Source organism: Babylonia areolata, chromosome 25 (genome assembly GCF_041734735.1).
Source record: "Babylonia areolata isolate BAREFJ2019XMU chromosome 25, ASM4173473v1, whole genome shotgun sequence".
NCBI classification, from domain to species: domain Eukaryota; kingdom Metazoa; phylum Mollusca; class Gastropoda; order Neogastropoda; family Buccinidae; genus Babylonia; species Babylonia areolata.
The window spans coordinates 13,678,791-13,703,384 of record NC_134900.1 but is presented as its reverse complement, the minus strand read 5'-3'; the positions used below and the strand labels follow the sequence as shown (position 1 = coordinate 13,703,384).

The 24,594-nt window shown below is 40.2% G+C and overlaps 1 protein-coding gene across 3 annotated transcripts in view; it reads right to left on the bottom strand.

Moving 5' to 3' along the window:
* Nucleotides 1-127: 127 nt before the first annotated feature.
* The window catches only part of LOC143299506 (uncharacterized), a 46,879-nt gene continuing 22,412 nt past the window's right edge, over nt 128-24,594 (bottom strand). For 2 of the 3 annotated variants that reach the window (XM_076612761.1, XM_076612764.1), the window contains 6 exons: nt 17,366-17,421; nt 16,271-16,310; nt 15,302-15,747; nt 13,772-13,925; nt 9,266-9,328; nt 128-5,127 (listed from right to left, as the gene is read on the bottom strand). In XM_076612761.1, the coding sequence (XP_076468876.1) occupies nt 5,030-5,127; nt 9,266-9,328; nt 13,772-13,925; nt 15,302-15,747; nt 16,271-16,310; nt 17,366-17,421 (857 nt within the window). In that variant the 3' untranslated portion in view covers nt 128-5,029. The remainder of the gene's footprint in view (nt 5,128-9,265; nt 9,329-13,771; nt 13,926-15,301; nt 15,748-16,270; nt 16,311-17,365; nt 17,422-24,594) is intronic. The other variant, XM_076612763.1, reaches the window with a different exon arrangement.

Below are 24,594 nucleotides of genomic sequence, written 5' to 3'. Positions count from 1 at the left end.
TCTCAGTAAATTTTCACTTTCACCCCTTGGTTTGAGATGGCTGAAAAAACAGACTGAAAACACTGCAGCAGACATTTCATCACACACACACACACACGTACGTTTGACACTGCCAGACAAAAATGTGAACAGCTCATGTTCATGCTTCTTTGGGTACAATGTTATACCAGTAAAACACTAAATTACAGATCACTGCATAAAAAGGAGTATTTACAAAATGCCTGATGGAAAACTGCTGAATGAATCGATGCTATGGTTGCAAAGGTACACAACCCAAGGGGGTGGAAGTATGGCCCCCTTCCTTCCAAAACTCTACCAACCCTTACAAACTAATCAAAATTATATAATGATTAATTTTCACAACAAAAATCTTCCAAAATAAGTAACAAAACCAACACTTTTTTTCCATCTGGAATGTATAACTGTTGGTGCAAAAAAAAAAAAAAAAAAAAAAAAAATCTGATGCTCAGTAACACATTGTGAGTACACATTCAAAGTCGAGATGCAACAGGGGATGGGGGAGCGGGGTGGGGTGGGGTGGGGTGGGGTCCATCAAAGTAAATGGAATAGTTACTGGAGGCAACAAGAGGCACTATAAGCTGAGTGCTGCTTCACAAACACTGTCTTCAGTGGAATGCTTTGATCAGTGGAGATAGCTTCATGTATCCATAAATGTGTATGCACAGGACTGTTGAAACAATCTGAAGTACCAACAAGATTTTCAAGCCATAACTTTTCTATTTTCATGAGATACAGGTCAACTCTCACAAGACATGTCCTGGAAAATGGTCAGTGCGATTTTTTTCTCTCCCAAAAAGACCTGCATCCACTCCGCTACTCTTTATTAAAAAAAAATCCATCTCTTTCCACCTCCAGTCTAACTCAGGGCTCCCACATTTTTCAGTGAATTTACGGATTTCAACAAAAAGTAAAAATGATTCAGTGAGAGAGAAAAAAAATCCGCAAAAAACAAAATCAGTTTATGCAACTGACACCTGCAAGAGCAACTGAACTGAATAAGTCAAGAGTTAGAGTGATAACTGGGAATATTGTTACTGTGAGACTAGTGAAGCTGTGAAGGTGAAAACTGAAGTGCTGGAATGTATCAATGCCTTTTCTGTCTGGATGGATGGAAGATTGGAGGTGCTTTGTATGAATTGTAGATTTTATGATCATGGCAGTTAAGTGCTATAAATGTGCTCCGATTTGCGTCAGATTACACCACTTCAAATGTAAATTTGTTAAAAAAAAAAAAAAAAAAATTCTGCCAGACCCCCCAACAATTTCAGTGAGTTTGGATTTTGCTCAGTGGGAGCCCTGCTAACTGCACAATCCCCCCCCCCCCCCACACCCCCCCTTTCTCCTAATTCTCCAGAAGATAGTGTGGGGAAAAAATGACCACAGACACATGAATGCTACTTCTCCCAAGGATAACACTGAGAGCTGGAAAAAAACAGGCACACAATGTTTCAGTCCAGCTTGTAGCACCTGACATTTCTCTCAGAAGTACTGTTACCAGGAAATGATTCTCACTGTGATCAGGTAACAGATCAACCTTTTCAGCAGTTCACACAGTCAACGTCACCCCAAATTGTATGTCATTTCAAAACAGAAAAGTTATCACACACACACACACGTTTTACATCCTATATTTAAAAATAGAAAAATCGAGTAAAACCCGATAACAAATATCAAAATCAAATACTGAAGATTCACTGAAAGTATCCAACAATACACACAGAAAGAAAAAAACAGAAAAAAAAAAAAATTATAGTGTATATATATATCACAGAGAGATTGCGTAAGGATATGTATATACATGCATATTTGTAACCAACAGTGATCCCATGAAAGGAAATATACCAAGGCACACGACTGAGAAGACAATATGGTAACTGTGTAACAGTGGAAATGGTAGAACACGTGAATCGACAACCAAAAGACAATAAAAATATACTTCCACATTCAAAACTCCTCGAATCAATTAATACAATACAAGCATGGCAGAGAAAGATTTCCTATGAATATATATTTTTTGGATACAAAATATGGGTTTGTGGAGAAACTGATTCCCTGGTTCTATTACTGCAGTAAAGGAATTACGTTAACGAAAAGCCAGGACTCCATAAAAACAATAATAATAAAAAAATAAATAAAAAAAAAACACCCACAGATCTATGCTGTATACAGTTGTCATCCATGATCCATACGTAAACAGCTGTTGTTAATTTCAACACTGACAATAATAATATACTGAAGTTATAAAAATGCTCAGAACTTTCCAACTGACTGAAGGTGAAGCTAACAGCGGACACAGCTTTTTATTATTAAACTTTAAAAAGTTTTTTTTAGTTAGAGGAAGAGTTAGCTTTTGGAAATAAAATCAGCTTCATTCCATCAAGAAAACGTTCTGATCTATTGATATAAAAACAACAACAAAAAACCACCTTTGTATGCACTTTGTCACTTCTAATTACTTCTTCAAATACATAACAGAAGATCCTAGGGATTCCCCACAATTACTTTGGAAAAGATATATGCTTTTATCCAAGACTGAAGCATAATCTAAGTGAATTGTGTAGATAACAATGGTCACATATTTTCTCTTTTTCTCAATTATGAAACTAGATTCAAGCACCATCAATTAAGACGTTGAATCACTGTAAGGCAACACTTTTCTGTCAGTACTATATACAGGCCTCTTTTTTTTTTTCTTAAAAAAAAAAAAAAAATTATATAAGCATCCTCAGAAAAGAAAGTGACAGAAAAACATCACAACACAAACCATGGAATGTAAGTTTAACTGGGATACTCGAAGGACAAATGTGTAAACCTCCACCATAATAGGCAGCAGCATGGTAGCTGCAGCAGCAAAAGCAGCAACAGCGGTTGCAGTAGTAGAAACAGCACCAGTAAAAGCAGAATGCTGTTGCCGTATATCATAACTGTTCGCACTAAAATCAGCTGCATTACAGAATTCAGATACAGAAGCCTCCACCAAAATATGTGATATCAAGTTATGGGAACAAAGAATGGTGTGGTTCATGAAATAAAACTGTGTGTACCAACTGTTCTGGCCACATACACATGATGTGTACATGCAAGCTTTCCACAATGCTGTGTATTATTTGTACATTCTGCATATGGGCTTGCTCCAAGAGACGATTGTGACCTTGAATTTATCAGAATCAGAGTACTACAAGACAAAGTCTACACTCACACATACCCCCCTCACACACAAACACGTATACAGGCACACCCTTGTTCTCTTACCAGAGAGATCAGTTCAAAGGGCCTCTGAAACTGTAAAGCTAATTACAAACGTATGTGAAGCTCTTTTCAAAATTCTCAATCATTCACGATATTATGCATACCTCCAATCTTAACTTTTCAAGACTTTTATGTTAAATCAAGCTTACAAGATCAGGCATGGGTACCAGGGAATGCAATTCATGGTGTACAACATAAGTGATTCCACAGCAATCTGCTTTTCTGACACTCTACACCACTTCAAGAATGCCACTCACTTTTTAAATATTGGAAAAATAATGAACTGCTTAAATAAACTGCTGGAATGATAAGCTTTCTTCATCTAATAAGCACTGAGATACTGCTAAAGTCTTTCATACAACAGAAAGTAATGAAAACAAACCCAAAGTAACTTCATAAAGAAGAAATGCTTGGCTACCTACAACTGTACAAGCAATTCCCAAGGCTCTAAGTTAAAACAAAATCACAGCTGTGTTTCTGGAATATCCCATCAAGTACAACAAAAGAAGACAGGAAAATAAAATCCTAATGTGTGAAAGAAAATGAGGCCCAGTTATCTCAAAGGAATATTTCAGGGTTGAAAAACTGGCCATTGTCAAAAAAAAAGAGAGAGAGAAAAAAAAAAACAACAACAACAAAAAAACAACCACAATTGATAAACCAGAGAAAAATCCCACAAAATCTGGCCTACCAAAACCACCACCAATGATTTTTCATCTATCTTATCTATCTATCTGTCTGTCTGTCTATCTTTCCAGAGCAACTTTGCCAAAAAATATAGTACTGAGATAAAATTGGTCACCTCATTCCTACCTTTTTTTTTGTTGTTGTTGTTGCACTCCTTTGATGCTAGCGTGTCTCGGCTAAATACGTCTTTATGCCAGACTATTTCCATGTAATGTAGCTCCCCAACCACTGTTCTGGATCCAATTTTGATTTCATTTTGTGTTGTAATTTCTTGTGATCTGACAGACATTGTGTGGGCAGCAAGTGAACATAGTAAACTCTTGACTGGGAAATGAAAAATCAGTGGTTGCTCTGAAGTGCATGATTTAACACCAACTGCAAATTTAATGCATCATCAACCAATATTCTTCATCTAATTTCTGTTAAGGGTGTTACCCACCACCTAATGCTTACAACACTTTGATAAAAATTTTTAACAGCAAAAAAACAACAACAACTGTGATTACTGACATATATATCACAAAAACAAGAAAAAACAAAAAAAACAACAACAAAAAAACAAAAAAAAACACACACAAAAAAACAGAACAAATATTAGACTATAGTATACAGAAACAAAATACTTCATGTTTTGGAGCTATTTTCTATACATAAGTATATACACATGAACTCTAAAAAAATTTGTATACTTTACAAAGTGGTCAGAAAATCAGTGTGGATAATTTTCATTGAACAGGGATTGTTGGTTACTTTAGTTTCACCGAGTAATCTTTTTTATTTTTTATTTATTGTAAATTACTCATTTTTTTGTGATCATCATTACTATCATCATAATCGCTGTTTTCACAACAAACAAAAAAATTTACTATGAGATTTCTAACACATCTGGAACACATTCAAGTGAGCCAAATGACGAAACGAGTCAAATTATACTCAGGTCTGTACTTATCCATGGTGTTTGACACCACAAAGCGACTACACACAAGCAGGCCAAGCTGGGTCCTGAAGGGAGGTAAGGCAGGGAAGAGTGTTGTGTGCAGGAGCTGTAGGAACTGAAAGTGCTCCACCACCACTACAGGTAGGTGCCGCCACGGTGGTTCTTTCCCTGGGTCCCCCATCCAGGTGGCATGTTCTTGGGGCCTCGAACACGGTCTGGACGGCCTGTCAAGTCTGTACATTAAACAAATTGATTGTTTGTTGTTGTTTTTTTAACTCTCTCCGGTCGAAGGAATGCTCACACATTCCTACACAAAACGTATTCGGATTCGGACGAAGGAATGGAATAGCATTCTCCGAAAGTAAAATTCCATCATGCGCTGTACACATGATTTTGTGATTAGCCAAGCAGAGTGCGCTATTCTGGGTCACTCCACAATCGAACAGTATGATTGGTCAGCCTGGGATGTGTGGCCTGTCTCGCACACACGCTGACAAAGTCACTGACCGGTTGCCTGCTCGCGTGCCAGCCTGTTTGCAAAGCGGGCTCTTCTCAGAATGTTTTGAAGAGAACAAGGCAGTGACGGCAACGTTTTAGGGTTGCCGAAGTACTTGAAATGCTACAAACTGAAGGGTCAGACATTAAAGAGGTGGATGATGATGAAGAAGAAAGCGAATTTAATGCAGAAAGCGAGCATGGGTATGGTGATTCGGGGTGAAAAATAGGCAGTATTTTCTACATATGGCAAAACTGTAAAAATAAGATGAGAAATTTGATTTTTTTTAAATATATGTAATAGCTCAACAAGTAATAAACCAGTTCTGAAAGTTTCATTTTCTTACTCTGTATTTTGTATTTTTTGTAATTTTTTTTCCAATTCTTACAAATGTGCCGTCTGTGGGGAAAAGCAAGGCAGAAAACTTGTCGTCCCGAGTGAGTTAAGGTTAAGGGTCTCAAAGCCTTTTTCCAGTCTCATAGGGGCAGTGATTTCATATCCACTTTGTTAAGGGAAGATGGGACTCAATTCTCTACTTTATCTTAATTCACTCTGAACGAATAGTTTTCTCCCTTGCTTTTCCCCACAGACGACCCATTTGTTTGGGTTAGGAAAAAAAAAAATCACAAAAAATACAAAACATAAAGTAACTGAATGAAACTCACTGTACGTGACCCACTGACCCCTCTCCTCATGTCGTGTGAACGCCAACCCCCTCCCTCTTCACTGCCCTCAGAAGCTGAGTCACTATCAGTATTTTCTTGCTGGTAGCTTTCTTCACTGCAGATACTTTATTCAATGTTTTGATCATCCTTGTCAATGTCAAAACCTTCAGTCCGAAGCATTTCAATCACTTCAGCAGTGGTAAAAGCCACTGTTGTGATCTAGTTTGCTCCAAAAATTTCCACTTGTATCGCCTGCGATGTATTTTCGATACGTATGCAGATTAGCTTATCATGTGGGGGTCTTGAACTTGCTGGCTCGCTGCGGAGTGTGTCGTTACAGAATCTTATGAAGAAACTTTCCATTCGACCCTTGACACATTCACAATGCCCGGTGTAGCTGAAATTGTTATGCTACCCCATGAGGAAAGCGTGGAAAAAATTTGTCGAAACCGCTATAGCGTTCCGTTGTCCGGAACGCTACCTTACATCAGGAACGCTATAGCATTCCATCGTCCAGAGCAAGTTAACCTTCTCTGACCAAAGTCAAGTACCCATTCACATCTGGGTGCAGTGAGGAAAATCGGAGTAAAGTGCCTTTCCCCAAGGATACAACACCATACTGAAAAAGGGTGTTGAACCCTGCTCACCAGAGAATACTGAATCAGAAATCCATTTAACCAATTCTGCCACAACCACCTCTATAGTCTGCACATGTTACAAAAACAATAACAAGAGAGGCAAGGCCTTCAAGACTCACTTGTGATACACTTAAAAAAAAAATAAAAAAAATAAAAATCCAAGCTTTTTATGTATTGAGTATAATTTCAAAATGTAATGTTTAAGATGAGAAAGATCAGTTTAAAGCAAATTAAATCCCCTAGCATTAATTACAGAGTAATTTCCCTTTTTTACTATCTGCACCAAAACGTTTGCAAAATAAATAAAACTTCCATGCTTAGCAAAAGAAGTTTCTGTTTGAACAAAAAATGATAATAATGACTGCTCTTGTTGTTGGGTCAGAATATCAGATCAAAGTGCCAGGTTTAGAGAATACAAAAAAATATAAATATAACAGTAAATGCAGTCTGCATATAATTAGGCTTCATTTTGTATTTTTTGTGCCCATCCCAGAGGTGCAATATTGTTTTAAAAAAGATGACTGGAAAGAACTGAATTTTTCCTATTTTTATGCTTAATTTGGTGTCAACTGACAAAGTATTTGCAGAGAAAATGTCAATGTTAAAGTTTACAACGGACACACAGACAACTGAACACCAGGTTAAAACATAGACTCATTGTTTACACAAGTGAGTCAATAAAACTGGTAACAAAACATGCCCATCTCTTAAATCCACACTGCCTATGATCAATTCAAAGTTAGTAGCATGGGGATATGAACTTGCATGAAAGAACACATAAAGTACACACACTCTTTGATATAATCGTAATGAAGTCCTGCCCCTAAAGTAGCATCTTTTAATTCAGACTGAATTCACCAACTTTACTTCGGGTTCTTTGATAGTATAGTTGCGCACACATTGGTACAAATGAAATACAGCTGGTGAACATAGTTGGAGAACATAGTGTTACCATTTATCTACCTGGGGAGCATAGTGTTACCACTTATCTACCTGGAGAGCACAGTGTTACCACTTATCCACCTGGAGAGCATTGTGTTACCACTTATCTACCTGGAGAACATAGTGTTACCACTTTATCCAGCTGGAGAGCATAGTGTTACCACTTATCTACCTGGAGAGCATAGTGTTACCACTTATCCACCTGGACAGCATAGTGTTACCACTTATCCACCTGGACAGCATAGTGTTACCACTTTATCCAGCTGGAGAGCATAGTGTTACCACTTATCCAGCTGGAGAGCATAGTGTTACCACTTATCCAGCTGGACAGCATAGTGTTACCACTTATCTACCTGGAGAGCATAGTGTTACCACTTATCCAGCTGGAGAGCATAGTGTTACCACTTATCCAGCTGGAGAGCATAGTGTTACCACTTATCCAGCTGGAGAGCATAGTGTTACCACTTATCCAGCTGGAGAGCATAGAGTTACCACTTATCCAGCTGGAGAGCATAGTGTTACCACTTATCTACCTGGAGAGCATAGTGTTACCACTTATCCAGCTGGAGAGCATAGTGTTACCACTTATCCACCTGGAGAGCATAGTGTTACCACTTATCCAGCTGGAGAGCATAGTGTTACCACTTATCTACCTGGACAGCACAGTGTTACCGCTTATCCACCTGGAGACCATTGTGTTACCACTTATCTACCTGGAGAACATAGTGTTACCACTTTATCTACCTGGAGAGCATAGTGTTACCACTTATCCAGCTGGACAGCATAGTGTTACCACTTATCCAGCTGGACAGCATAGTGTTAGCACTTATCCAGCTGGAGAGCATAGTGTTACCACTTATCTACCTGGAGAGCATAGTGTTACCACTTATCCACCTCGAGAGCATAGAGTTACCACTTATCCAGCTGGAGAGCATAGTGTTACCACTTATCCAGCTGGACAGCATAGTGTTACCACTTACCCAGCTGGAGAGCATAGTATTACCACTTATCCAGCTGGACAGCATAGTGTTACCACTTTATCCAGCTGGAGAGCATAGTGTTACCACTTTATCTACCTGGAGAGCATAGTGTTACCACTTATCCCCTTCAAAACACAAAAATGGCCAACCAGCAAAAGGAAGAGCACCAAACAACCACTGTGCCAAAAATAACAATACCCAGGGAGGGGGGCATAATGGAACACAGCTTCATGGGACTGAGCCTGAACAAGCCATGGTGTGGGTATTGCACAGTACCCTTTATGTGTATATGCATGACCCCCCTCTGGTTTGCTTTTGTACTGTTCAGTTGACTACATGCACGCACACACACACACACATATATGTGAACACAAACACACTGTCGAGATATATTACAGTTTTTTTACAGTTCACACACAGAGTCCAGACATACACACACACACACATAATTATGTACATACACATATATATATACAAATACATTTAAATTTAGTTTTGTGCAGTTAAATCTCTCTCTCTCTCTCTCTCTCCTGCAGCGACTTTGTGTGTCTGTCAGCATCTGTCTCTCTTTCTGCCTCTGTCTGTCTCCCATCTTTTTTCCAAATGAAGAAAACAAACAAACAAACCAACAAAACCAGCCAGGTACTCACAGATAATTTTCTGTCCTGGGCCCCCCACAACCTGGCCAGGCACTGCGTGCTGTCCTCTCATTCCTGGAATGGTCATCATCCCCTCAGTATTCTCCACAGTTCTTAGCAATTAAAAAAAAATTATATTTCTGTGTCTTATTCATACATTCGCATGGTAGGCGCTTTTATAAATGTATATTATCATTATTATTGTTGTTATCAGTAGCATCCTGATTATTAATATTGTTGTTATTAATATTTTTATTACTGCTGTTGTTATTGTTGTTAATGTCATTGTTATTATGTCAATAACAATGACATCAAACGCACATCAATAAAATTTAAAAAATTTTTCTCTCAATACGAACTCACTTCCACTAATGTTGATCACTGTCCTATCCCCTCTCCCTTGTCCACTTAACTGGAAGGTAATGTTCAGTCTTTGAAACAAACCAAAACACATTTACAGACTTTGTCCAATAATTTCTGTCTCTTCATAACTATCACCCTAGATTTAAGGCTGTCTCTCTCCTTTAGGCAAGGGTTACAAACTCAAGATCTCAATCACTGATATCACATCAAATGAAAACCGTAAAGCATGTCCAATAAACTGCAGGGAAGAAAGCCAAATGGAGGGCAAAGACTTGTGACGCTTAAAACCAGAATCCCAAATCTTGTTTTTCAAGCTTCCTGATATTACACACAGACTAGTCTTATATTCATGCTAATTTGAAGCACAAGACTTGCTAACAACTCAAAAAAAAACAAATCCAGATACCCCTGTTCAACCCACACTTGTTTGTCTGTGCTCATCCTCTGCACGTCATTTCACACCCGTTTCATCATTATCAAAAAGCATGTGACAATTATCTTTTTGCAACTTATTAAGGGAAACTTATCCCCAAGGGACTAAGCTCAGATAAGGGGTTATATTCAAACTCTTCAAACATGACTCCTTCATCACATTTTGAGCATTAAAAAAAAAAAATATATGCAGACCATCAGAGATAATGAACAAAGCAGTCACATCCACAGTCAAGTTTCTACTGCCATGCTGACTGAAGGAAACAACTTGTGAGCATGACAGGGGGACAGAAGAAGCCATGATTTTAGGGGGAAGAAGGGGGGAAGCGGAAAGCTGGAACTGAAATCAGAATGGTTTATTCACAATTACGTCTCAGCCCCAAGTGAAGGGGTTCACATGAAAATATGCATCGAAGAGAGGGGGTAGGAAGAGTCAGAGACTAGCAAGTTTTTTTTTTTTTTTACAGAAGCTTTTTTTGTATCTACAGCTGAAAAAAAAATAAGAAGACCTGATACAGATTCTTCTTCTCCATTCACTCGTATGCACACGAGTGGGCTTTTACGTGTATGACTGTTTTTACCCCGCCATGTAGGCAGCCATACTCTGTTTTCGGGGGTGTGCATGCTGGGTATGTTCTTGTTTCCATAACCCACCGAACGCTGACATGGATTACAGGATCTTTAACGTGCGTATTTGATCTTCTGCTTGCATATACACACGAAGGGGATTCAGGCACTAGCAGGTCTGCACATATGCTGACCTGGGAGATCGTAAAAATCTCCACCCTTTACCCACCAGGCGCCGTCACCGTGATTCGAACCCGGGACCCTCAGACTGAAAGTCCAATGCTTTAACCATTCGGCTATTGCGCCCGTCACTTGATACAGATGTCTCACGGGAGAAAGGGCAGGGAACAGAATCACTGATGTACATTCTAAAGTTCCAAATTTCAGTGTGACATGCCCTCTGTGAAGTGTCAAGTAAAAAACACGACATGTGTTGTCGATTGTCAGGGTCATGTTGATCAGCAGGGTGCATTACAAAGCGATATGTTCAGCATGGGGTTTTACCTCTCTGTGAACCTCTTCTACAAGGAATAAGGTAGTTCAAAATGCTCTTCCTGTTGAATCTTGTTTCTGTGGATTGGCAAGTCACAGTCATTGTACCAAGATACAGTTTATACATATACACCAAACTGATAACATGTTTTTTTTCAAAAGAAGAGATTTTGAAATGAAATTCATGGATAAATATTATCAATAACAAAAACAACAACAAAAAAGAACAAACAAAAAAAAAAAAAAAAAAAAGAAAAAAAAAGAGGAGAACTCAAAACTCTTAAACTCTATTGCTCAAGGACTGATATTTTAGGCATGGCCTGCTCTTCTTCTTACCAACCATGCTACCAAGTTTGGCTCTCATACTACTTGGGGTTGCTAAGAAAAAATGTTAAAGTTTACCTGCAAACCCCCCTGTCAGAAAACACATAAAGATTTTTTTTTTCTTTTTTGAGTACTGATTTTTTTTTTCTTTTTTGAGTACTGATGTCAATCTATCCTGTTGATTTTATCTGTCCAAATCAATCAAATCAAATCAAAAATACTTTATCAATTCTTTTGGAAATTCATTTGTACAAGCACTGGCTCATAACAAACACCTGCGCAATAAGCCTGTGATTGTACAAATGAATTTGTAGTGTTTATGTGTACTGTTAACCTTATCACAAGATCACCTGTCAATATCTATTGGTTAAAAATCGAGAGGGAGATGGCAGAATGATTGACCCCTTCACTGCTAGTACGTTTTGCTATTGCCTATGCTGAGAAAATTTCCAGAAAAACATGCCAATGATTTTAATTTGCTTATATTAAAAAAAAAATTACTGAAGTTAAGTGCATAAAAGTATATATCAAATGAAAGGAAAATGAACCAAAATTTAGTTTTTAATACTCACATGTTTAAATAATGAGTCAATCTGACACAAAAACTCCATAAAATGCAATAATAAAAAAAAGGGACTGTCATTCCATTATGTAGGTGCTACAACATCAAGCAGATATCAACCAGTCTTTCTTGTGACTGTTGTGATCAACTACACACACTGTCAAGGCTGTGCAACAGTGTCCAGGTCCACTTACGGTGTACCGTCAATACAGCACTGGTGAGCGGCATTTCATGACGTACGCTGTACGTCAACAGCGCAGTGTAAGAGGTTAAAGTCTTAACTCCCGAGAGCAAGGTTTCGGTTGCGCATGCGCACTAGAGCCTATCCATAAAAGGGAAAGGGGCGGAGTTTATCTATAAAAAGCGCGAGCACGTGTCCGGTAGAAATGTAAACATGTGGGAGGTGAAAGCAAAACAAAGACCGACTCACTGTTAGCGGAGAAAGATATCCGTGTACTCCTGCCACACAATGTGGTCGTTTACGGTTGCCAACGTCGAGGGGCTGTCTGCATGCTTTCCAATTCTCACCGGACAGTACCACGTGCTGGTGCTATTTTTATCTGACAGACACGTCTAGCGCAAACACAAACGGCTCTAGCTCCGCCCCTTTTCTCTGCATTCAAATTTTGTATTACGTGTAGCTGACACATTTTGTACTTTCCAAAGTCAATTCAGGTCTAGATTGGAAGCTGCTAGGCAAATCTCGCTCTCTGCCATAAATGAAGCCAAACCGTAGCTTTATTAGGCTTTTATTTTGAATAAACCTTCACTGACGTCACAGTGTCAGACTCTGGTGAGAAACTGGCTTGATTCAAATCGCCCGCCATTTATAGTCCGGTTCAGGCTTTAAGACACTTATCTGCCAACACAGTGTCTGGACTCAATTCCTGCTCTCAGTCTTTCTTCCAGGTTCCACTGGAAAATTAAACATTTTTGTATTTGTATTTGTATTTCTTTTCATCACAACAGATTTCTCTGTGTGAAATTCGGGCTGCTCTCACCAGGGAGAGCGTGTCGCTACACTACAGCGCCACCCATTTTTTTTGTATTTTTTCCTGCGTGCAGTTTTATTTGTTTTTCCTATCGAAGTGGATTTTTCTACAGAATTTTGCCAGGAACAACCCTTTTGTTGAAGTGGGTTCTTTTACGTGTGCTAAGTGCATGCTGCACACGGGACCTCGGTTTATCGTCTCATTCGAATGACTAGCGTCCAGACCACCACTCAAGGTCTAGTGGAGGGGGAGAAAATATCGGCGGCTGAGTCGTGATTCGAACCAGCGCGCTCAGATTCTCTCTCGCTTCCTAGGCGGACGCGTTACCTCTAGGCCACCACTCCACATTGCATCTATTCATTTGGGTAAGGTGATAAACTGAGGCCCCGTGTGTAGCATGCACTATGCGCACTGAAAAAGAACAATCAACAACAAAAAAATTTGTACTCTGGCAAATTCTGTAGAAGAAAACCACTCTGAAAGATACACAAACATCACATTCATGCACTCCAGGCCTAAGCATGTTGGGTTATGCTTCTGTCAGGCATCTAACTAGCAGATACTGTTTAGCATATATGGATTTATTTGTCCGAACGCAGTGACGCCTCCTTGAGAAACTAAAACTGAAACAAAAAAATCAAGCTGATACGGTGTAGCATATATGGATTTATTTGTCCGAATGCAGTGACGCCTCCTTGAGAAACTAAAACTGAAACAAACAAAAAAAAATCAAATTTCACAGGTAACACAGCATTGCTGTATCATCTGTTCCCAGCATGGACCCACCTGGGTGTGAGTGGTGCTGCATCATCATAGGTCCCTGGTGTCTGGGTGCCGGTCCTTTGTTGTGCATGTGGATGACGACGGGCTGGGTGGGGCGGCCCAGGGACCGGGTATCTGCCGACTTCACCAGCACCGGCTGTCTGTGAGGGGTGGGCTGCTGATTGGACAAGTCACGTCGTCACTTTATATATATATGTATATATTGTCCAGCCGACCGCACATGACTTGTTTATAAACTCGTCCAACTAAATAAACGTTTTCAATCGTGTAAAACAGAAAACAACAGTCTCACTGTAGAGGGTCACGAATCAAAACTACTTAACTGAATCAAAATTTCAACCATGTTTAATGCAAAACAACTAACAACTGTCACAAAAAAAAAAAAAAAAAAAAAAAAATATAGAGAGATATATATATGTGTGTGTGTGTGTGTGTGTGTGTGTGTGTGTGTGTGTGTGAAGCCATGTTTAATGCAAAACAACTAACAACTGTCACCCCCCCCCCAAAAAAAAAAAAATATATATATATATGTGTGTGTATGTGTTTGTGTGTGTGTGTGTGTGTGTGTGTGTGTGTGTGTGTATGCGTGTGTGTGTGTGTGCGTGTGAAGCCATGTATAATGCAAAACAACTAACAACTGTCACAAAAAAATATATATATATATGTGTGTGTGTGTGTGTGTGTGTGTGTGTGTGTGTGTGTGTGTGTGTCTGTAACCCGTAAAACAACACAGTTCACAGTTCTTGATATCTTTACTATCAAGCTCCTTAAGGCAAATAAGACTAGGCTGTGCTGAGAATGTCAGCCTTTCTGCTTAATTTATCACCCCCCAGATTACCTCATATAAAACAGGATAAAAAAACCAAAAAAAAAACCCTTCAAAGCCACACAAAAAGATAACATGAAAAAGGCCGTATCAGCTGGAATATAATGAACAATGTCTGATGTCTTTATTAACAGCTGCCAACAATAATGAAAGCACTCTTCAAACTAGTGAAGGTACAATACTTGTGTGTCTATCATGAATCAAAATGAAATTTGCTTAACTGATACTTACATTTTATTACATGTACATTTTTCATTTGCGAGATGGTGATGATGCGACAGAATGAAAATGAACTTTGCTTTGCTGATACTCACATGTTATCATTTGAAGATTTCTTATTTGCGGAAGAAACAAAAAAAACCCAGAGATACTGATAGTGCGACAGAATCAAAATGAAATTTGCTTAATTGATACTTAATTCTATTACATGTACATTCATCATTTGTGAAAAAAAAAAGGAAGAAAAAAAAAGGGAGAGATAATGACGATGCGACAGAATCAAAATGATTTACTGATTTATTATTTACGGAATTTCTAAAAACAAAAGGTACCACACCTGATGATGTGATGCTACTGATGATGTCACGGAATCAAAATGAACTTCGCTTTATTGAAACTCACATGTTATCAAATGTACATTTATTATTTGCCAGATGAAAAAAAACAGAGAAGAATTTTTTTTTTTAAAAGAAACAAAAGTACCATACCTGATGATGTGACGCTCCAACCATGACGGACACCATTCCAGGGGGCATGGTCTGATGGCCGACAGGCCTGGGGTGCTGATGCTGCTGCTGCTGGATGGGAGCCACGAGTCGGGGTTCTTGGTGGCCTGGACCCACGGGTCTGGGGCTACCTGGCTGGCCCGAGGATATGGCCCTCACCATGGCCCCCGAGGACACCACATGCCCCGCCGACCGGGCTCGAACCACCTGCACCCCCTGGGTGGTGGTGGTGGGCAGGGGCTGGGGGGCGCGGTCGCGGTTCTTGTCGGCGAAGGGGGGTTGGGAGGTGGTGGGGGACTTGGGGGAGGTGGGAGAGACTTTGGTGGCGGCAGCGGCAGCGACTATGGAGACGGGGTGGGTGACAATGATGGGCTCCTGAGCTTGGGGGGCGGCCTTCGTGGTGGGGGAGTTTGGAAGCGAGGAGATTTCTGTCATACACGTAAAAAAAACAGAATGTGGATCGGACTTCTTTGGACTGCAAAAAGCAAGAGACAGCACGGAATGTTTGCTGGCAAATTTCAAGGGATGGGAACCATGGGTAGAGACACAAACATTTACATGTACTGGATAAATGTAGGGAGGCCTCTCAACCTCTGTCATCCACATCCTTAACATATTCGGCTTGTTCATACACTTTGCACTTCCACGCTGCACTGACGGAAAAATCAAGCAAATTTTTTTTTCATCTTCAAACTGCACACATGGCATACACATGCACGCACGTGTGCGCGCACATACACACACACAGAGTAAGAAATAATTTAGAGACATTTATCTCCCCCCCGCCCCGCCCCCCCCTTTCTGGCCATTGCAGCATAACTCAAACCAGCGAACATTAATTAGTCAGAATAGTGTATCTTTCACAAACATTTAATCAGGTTTACCAGTCAGACCAGTCACACTGAGCGGTGTTGAAGACAACTGAAATGCTAGCACACAGTCACTCCGTACCTTCAGGTTTGTAGTTCCTGGATGGCAGATCTGGCCCCTCCTGTGAACACAGCAACGAAAATCATCAGCTGGCAGACAGTCCAACATCACTGCTAGTCAATGTTTTCATTCAGACTACAGGCTTGTACAATAAATCAATTTGCAGGCTTGTGCAGTATCAGTATCAGTAGCTCAAGGAGGCGTCACTGCGTTCGGCCAAATCCATATACGCTACACCACATCTGCCAAGCAGATGCCTGACCAGCAGCGTTACCCAACGCGCTTAGTCAGGCCTTGGGTGAAAAAACCCAAAAACAAAACAAAAAAAAACAAAGCAAAAAACATAAATAAATTAAAAAAAATAAAAAAATAAAATAAAATAAATAAAGTAAAAATAACAAAATATATATATATAATAATTTTTTTTTTTAAATAATGATAATAGGCTTGTACAACAAATCAAACCACATGCTTGTACAATAAAACAAACTACAGGCTCGTTAAATAAATCAAACTTCATGTTGTAAAATAAATCAAAACACATTTGAAAGGAACTGCCTATTGACAAACTGTTGTCATGACTTCATCAACTTCACAGACAGTGAGAAGAAGTACTGAACACATTCAACTTATTGTTCCTGCATTTTACAGTGTCAGATAATGTCTTAGGCTTGCAGTGTATCTGAACACTTACGTATGATTGTCAGTCGTGTCTGACTATGACCATTAGAATAGTGGATGAGCCAACTGCTGTCCTGACTATCTGGGCAACAATTTGATAATAGTGGAGAGTGTCTTGCCCAAACTGCATTCCTACCCTCTATACATATAAAAACCCATTTGTAGAATGTGAGCTTGTATGAGTGTTTTCTGCAAAAATATAGGCGTGAATGTGACTTTATTTTTTTCTGTTCACCCCTCACTGTGCAGTGGTTTTAACAGAAAACAAAACAATAAGGATCTCATCACCTAAAAGCTTGCTGCTGAAAATCATAGTTTTAAGGCACAGTTATAATTCAGCTCATCTTTCGTTGCACTCAACTTGGTTCTGAATGGTTATTTACCTATCAATTTCACATTTCTAAAGAATCTGCTGCTTTAAGTTTGATGTCTTACCTCATCGCTCATACCACCCACACTGATCTTCTGCACCGAATTCTGACGATCAGTATCTGAAAAGGGAATCAGAAAATTAGAAAGCTTCCTATATTATCTATCTATATATCCCATATTATCTATATATCTATCTATCTATGCACATAATGTCACACACACACACAACACACACACACACAACACACACACACACACGTTTAAGTGTATATCAGCAAACATGCAAATGCACAAACACACATACACAAAATCATGTCACATGAACACATATGACACAAACTGACTAAACAGTAATACCCTTCCTCCTCATTCTGTACATACTTCCATCTTCATCCTCCTCCTTCCCCCAGCAACAGACTCACAGAATAAGTCTGCCTCCTTCCCCAAGCAACAGACTCACAGAATACGTCTGCCAGTTTCCCCCAGCAACAGACTCACAGAATAAGTCTGCCAGTTTCCCCCAGCAACAGACTCACAGAATAAGTCTGCCAGTTTCCCCCAGCAACAGACTCACAGAATAAGTCTCCCAGAGCAACAGACTCACAGAATAAGTCTGCCTCCTACCACCAGCAACAACAGAATAAGTCTGCCAGCTTCCCCGAGCAACAGACTCACAGAATAAGTCTGCCAGCTTCCCCCAGCAACAGACTCACAGAATAAGTCTGCCTCCTACCACCAGCAACAGACTCACAGAATAAGTCTGCCTCCTACCCCCAGCAACAGACTCACAGAATAAGTGCCAGCTTCCCCCCAGCAACAGACTCACAGAATAAGTCTGCCTCCTACCCCGAGCAACAGACTCACAGAATAAGTCTACCAGCTTCCCCGAGCAACTGACTCACAGAATAAGTCTGCCTCCTTCCCCCAGCAACAGACTCACAGAATAAGTCTGTCAGCTTCCCCCCAGCAACAGACTCACAGAATAAGTCTGCCTCCTACCCCCAGCAACAGACTCACAGAATAAGTCTGCCTCCTTCCCCCAGCAACAGACTCACAGAATAAGTCTGCCTCCTTCCTCGAGCAACAGACTCACAGAATAAGTCTGCCTCCTTCCCCCCAGCAACAGACTCACAGAATAAGTCTGCCTCCTTCCCCCAGCAACAGACTCACAGAATAAGTCTGTCAGCTTCCCCCCAGCAACAGACTCACAGAATAAGTCTGCCTCCTTCCCCCAGCAACAGACTCACAGAATAAGTCTGCCTCCTTCCCCCAGCAACAGACTCACAGAATAAGTCTGCCTCCTTCCACCAGCAACAGACTCACAGAATAAGTCTGCCTCCTACCCCGAGCAACAGACTCACAGAATAAGTCTGCCTCCTTCCCCGAGCAACAGACTCACAGAATAAGTCTGCCTCCTACCCCAAGCAACAGACTCACAGAATAAGTCTGCCAGCTTCCCCCCAGCAACAGACTCACAGAATAAGTCTGACAGTCTATCACCTCTTCTCTACCAACTGCTCTGTGCTGTTTGGAATGTACATCTGCATCATATATCTGCCACTGGCTCAAACACCTTGCTTCATGTTCAATCAATCCCCAAAAGAGGAAGAATGTCTTATTATGCTTTTGCCATTGGAGTCCTCTTTTTTTCTCTCTCTCTCTCTCTTTTATTCTCTTTGAAAGGGGTTGGGATATGGGTGTGTGGGGAGGGGGAGGCGGGATGAGGACGGGTGAGGGATGAGGTGTGTGTGTAGGGGTCATCTCTAATTCCCTGCACGAGGATCTTTGAAATTGTACATGCTGTGACTCAGTAAAAGAAACAGAAACAGAAAGAGAATACAGACCTATGCACATGCTACACTTATATTTCACAGACCTATGTAACTTGCAGCTTTCCTTATGAAGTATCCAAGCTAGAAAGGCATGATAAAGACCAGGAAAAGCTTAAGTGGGAGTTGCAGCCCTCGAACGCAGAAGAAGAAGAAGGAGAACTAGTACAGTGGCAAAATTTGCCTGGATAATAAAATGATGAAATACCAATCAGTGCAAATAGGACTGCTTTCAATGGAAATGATAAGATTTTTCCATCACTTAAGTTGTTTTTTTGTTTTTTTTTCTTTGGTCATTCTTGATGGCGAGGTAAAAAAAAGAATATGGATAGACTGCTGATGCATTATTTCTTTTAGCATTCATTGTACCGACTCTTTAAAAAAAAAAATCATTTGATTTCCGTAATTTATCAGTTATAAACAGTACCCACCTCATACCAATACCATATTTGTATGTGATGGGGGGGCAGGGGGGGGGGGGGGGGGGGGGGGGGGGGGGGCTGTTGGAAACATGCCATTGCTACAGCTCACTTATTAGAGCTTACCACTGACAAACACATACACATACATGCATACATTCAGACGGACACACAGACAACTAAACATGGTTAATACGTAGACTGACTTTGTCAACACGTAAGCCAAAACATGAGGGGGGGGGGGGGCGGGGGGGTGTTATGACAAGTTTAAAGTATGAAAACCATATTCATTTTCTTAAACATCACTACAATTGCTATAAATCAGATAATGTGTAAACTAATTCAGCATATTCAAATCATTTGAATATAATTATGTATAATTACTATGGAAGAAAGTGTGTAAACTCCCTCTATATATCAACTTTCTTTTGGGGGGGGGGGGGGGTGCTCAATGTCAGAATCAAGTTTCTGTCAAATCAAAAATTACACCTAATTTGGTGCAAGCTTCTATCCCTTTCAGTTTTCAAAAACAAAATCACTTTTTGGAATGATTAAATTAGGCTTGTATATAATTAAATGTTCAAAAAACTCTTATCAGTCTCACAATGTCCTGACTGAACTATTTGCATTACTTAATAATTTCATTTTTCATTTTCATGAGGCAAAATGGATTAACTTTTAATTTGCCTTGTCTCGGCTTTCACTGGACAATTTCAAAATTTTACGTTGAAAATGGTCAGACTAAAACTCACGGGAAGACAACCCCCAGATTTCTGCCAATGGGTGGCTGTCTTTCAAGCAGCAGACTAGCAGACTTGTTCCCCCCATGTGTTGAGACTATTGACAGTGGTAGCTTTTCTGGTGTGTTTTGATTAACTCTCTCCGGACGAAGGAATGCTCACGCATTCCTACACAAAACATATTCGGATTCAGACGAAGGAATGGAATAGCATTCTCCAAAAGTAAAATTCCATCATGCGCTGTACACGTGATTTTGTGATTAGCCAAGCAGAGTGCGCTATTCTGGGTCACTCCACAATCGAACAGTATGATTGGTCAGCCTGGGATGTGTGGCCTGTCTCGCACACACACTGACAAAGTCACTGACCGGTCGTCTGCTCACGTGCCAGCCTGTTAGCAAAGCGGGCTCTTCTCAGAATGTTTTGAACAGAACAAGGCAGTGACGGCAACGTTTTAGGTTTGCCGAAGTACTTGAAATGCTACAAATTGAAGGGTCGGACATTAAAGAGGTGGATGATGACAAAGAAGAAAGCGAATTTAATGCAGAAAGCGAGCATGGGTATGGTGATTCGGGGTGAAAAATTGGCAGTATTTTCTACATATGGCAAAACTGTAAAAATAAGATGAGAAATTTGATTTTTTTTTTTATATGTAATAACTCAACACGTAATAAACCAGTTCTGAAAGTTTCATTTTCTTACACAGTATTTTGTATTTTTTGTAATTTTTTTCCAAACCCTTATAAATGGGCCATCTGTGGGGAAAAGCAAGGGAGAAAACTTGTTGTCCCGAGTGAGTTAAGACTGATTAATTTGTGGCTAAAAGGAAGCCCTCATACAAGGCAAAGAAGCACGTGCCTCCACTGCTAAGGAAGACAACAGAGCAGAAAGTGGAGTGATGGCCTGGAGGTAACGCGTCCGCCTAGGAAACGAGAGAGAATCTGAGCGCGCTGGTTCGAATCACGGCTCAGCCGCCGGTATTTTCTCCCCCTCCACTAGACCTTGAGTGGTGGTCTGGACGCTAGTCATTCAGATGAGATGATGAACCGAGGTCCTGTGTGCAGCATGCACTTAGCACACGTAAAAGAACCCACGGCAACAAAAGGGTTGTTCCTGGCAAAATTCTGTAGAAAAATCCACTTCAATAGGGAAAAAAAACAAAAAAACTGCACACAGGAAAAAATACAAAAAAATGGGTGGCGCTGTAGTGTAGTGACGCGCTCTCCCTGGGGAGAGCAGCCCGAATCTCACACAGAGAAATCTGTTGTGATTAAAAGAAATACAAATACAAATACAACAGTGGCAATGTGCTGAAACAGTGGTGGTGGACTCAGCAGTGGATCTGTGAATCATGTCAAACACTGACCCTGCTTTTCACTTCGCCTCTGAATGCAACTGCAAGAGTTTCAGTTTCAGTAGCTCAAGGAGGCGTCACTGCGTTCGGACAAATCCATATACGCTACACCACATCTGCCAAGCGACCAGCAGCGAAAAAAAAAACAAAAAAAAACAAACAAACAAAAAAAACAGCAGCTGCAAGAAAACACTGTAAATGTTTTTGGTTTTTTTCCCCACTTCCAACACAATAAACTGGGTCTTTGAAGACAACATATTTCCTCTGTCACTGTTTTCCATCAGCAGAAATCCAAGTACAAAGACTTCTTGGTGATATGAATATGCCAGTTTCACTGAACAATGAAATGTGGTCCAAGCACGTAAGAAAAGCTTCAGAGACAATAGTTAGCTAACTGCAGAGCATGATATTTTCACTGAATGACAAAATGTGGGCCAGTCACGTGAGAAAAGCCTCAGAGACTGTAGCGAGAAACAGCAAAAACTGAGGAGCCAAATAAGTGATGCGACTGTGAGGGAATGACTTTACCAGGTGATGGCGCCTACTGGCATCAATGACTCCAGTCTTCTCTGTTCAAGGGGTGCAACTCCCACTTCCACGCATACACATGTACAAGCAGGTTTTACATGTATGACCATTTTTACTTTGGCATATAGGCAGCCATACACCGTTTTTGGATGTAGGACTCCAGTTTAAGAATGGGACAGTGACTAAGCTGAGTATCAAAGGAGGAAAAATTCAAAATTCTTCAGCTATATCCATATTTCTTCCCCTCCACTCCTCTGTGTGACTGACAGGCTGAACGTCCACATCTTGTTCTCAACACAAGTCATTCTCTCTTGAGGGGTAAAAATTGTGGATGATGCCAATCCTTCACTATGAAGTATTTTCAAATCATTATGACACTTGCTGGAAAAAATGAAACGAAGATAGATGGGCAGGGATGAGAAATGTGTCCTGACAGTATAGACAAGGACTGGATGACGGGATCTCAACCAGAACACACCTTTCCTGATTAAGAGTGCAATGCTATCCCACCTGTATTTAAAACTCTCACCCACAACACTTTGCTGGGAAAGTGTCCCCATGGAGGAAGCCAGGACACCAATGGAAGCTTCCACAACATGGTATGGGAAGGGTGCCCCCCCAAACAACTTTTGTAGGCTGCAAGAGATTGTGATCAGCAGTCTCAGATGCAACAACCGTTTAAAGTGAGGGTGAGTCAGGCAGAAGATGAGCAACTGCTGACATCAGTTAAGAAAAGAAAGCTATGTTGGTATGGCCATGTAACAAGATCCAGCGGCCTTGCTGAAACAATTCTCCAAGGAAATGCTGAGGGAGGGAGATGGAGGGGAGGACGGAAGAAAACAATGAGCTGACAACACTGCAGAATGGACAGGACAACCATCTGCAGAGACCCAGGATCTGAAACACAACAGAGAGACCTGGAGGAATGTGGTGAACAGTTCTGTGTGGTGCCACAATGACTTCACAGAGCTGAGGCAGAAGAAGAAGAAGAAGAAGAGTCAGGCAGGCTGGATATTTTTCATGCCCTTGGAATGGAGGCTGGCGTATGGAGGTCTTCTTCTACTGGACAGTAAGGACAGAGCAGTGTTTTGCTGGATGACAGGAGACTGCCAGCAACACAAACACCGGCAAGCATGGCCATGCAGTTTGCTTGAGATCAACCCCTGGCAGCTGCAGATGATAAGAACAGGAGTGCTACTTAGCTGAGGGACATGAACAGCAGTCTGGTCAGTCTTTAACATGTGAAAACACACGCAAGCTACATGCAAACCATGCAAAATACAATAAAGAAAATTCATTTTTAAATGGTTCATCGGTTCTGAACTAATGTGGAAAATTTAAAGCCAGATTTCTCAAAACACAATTTTGGGTGTTTGCACACACTGTTTCCAAAATAGTTAAAAAAAAACAAAACAACTGATTAACAGAATGAGATCAAATTTGGTGGCTAGTTTTAGTATTATGGCTAGCTACATTGAAAGCTTTTATGATTTGGTAACATTTAAATGATTCCAGCTTTTTTTTATATTTTCATTTGGGGTATTTTTCAATCTTTCTTTTTTATAGATTTTTTTTTTAATACAAAAAATGACTTTTCCCACACCCAACATGATTCCTATTATGAATTAAGAATGTGTCTGCTGAATTTGTTACAAACAGCATGCTTGTCTCCAACATAATCAGGAAGAATGCTGGTGTTACAGAATGTTTTGATTATATTTGATTGCACGTTTACCACATTTCAATTGAAAAAGAAAATAAGCCAAGATGCAAACCATAACTGTTAGCATATGTACAGACCATATCAAGTTATTAACAAAAAAGAGATCTTTTTTATGATGTTTCTGAAAGGCTAGAAGCTTAGTTTTATGTAAAAGCTGGCCACAATTATCGACATTTCACCAGGCAAATTTTACAGTAACTATCTCTTGAAGTTTCAACCTTTTCCTGCAGTTTCACAACTTTCGGGCTGGGATATTTCATGAGTCCTGAGAACACTAGCAGTCCGATGCTTCACACAGACACTGACATGGAGGCAAAATGGTAGACATGGAAACTGGTGGACAATGAGGTGGGTACTGTTTATAACTGATAAATTACGGAAATCAAATGATTTTTTTTAAAGAGTCGGTACAATGAATGCTAAAAGAAATATTGCATCATCAGTCTATCCATATTCTTTTTTTTACCTCGCCATCAAGAATGACCTAAGAAAAAACAACAACAAAAAAACCTTAAGTAATGGAAAAATCCTTATCATTTCCATTGAAAGCAGTCCTATTTGCACTGATTGGTATTTCATCATTTTATTATCCAGGCAAATTTTACCACTGTACTAGTAAAAACTTAAGCTTTTCCTGGTCTTTATCATGCCTTTCTAGCTTGGATACTTCATAAGGAAAGCTGCAAACGCTCACTGAAA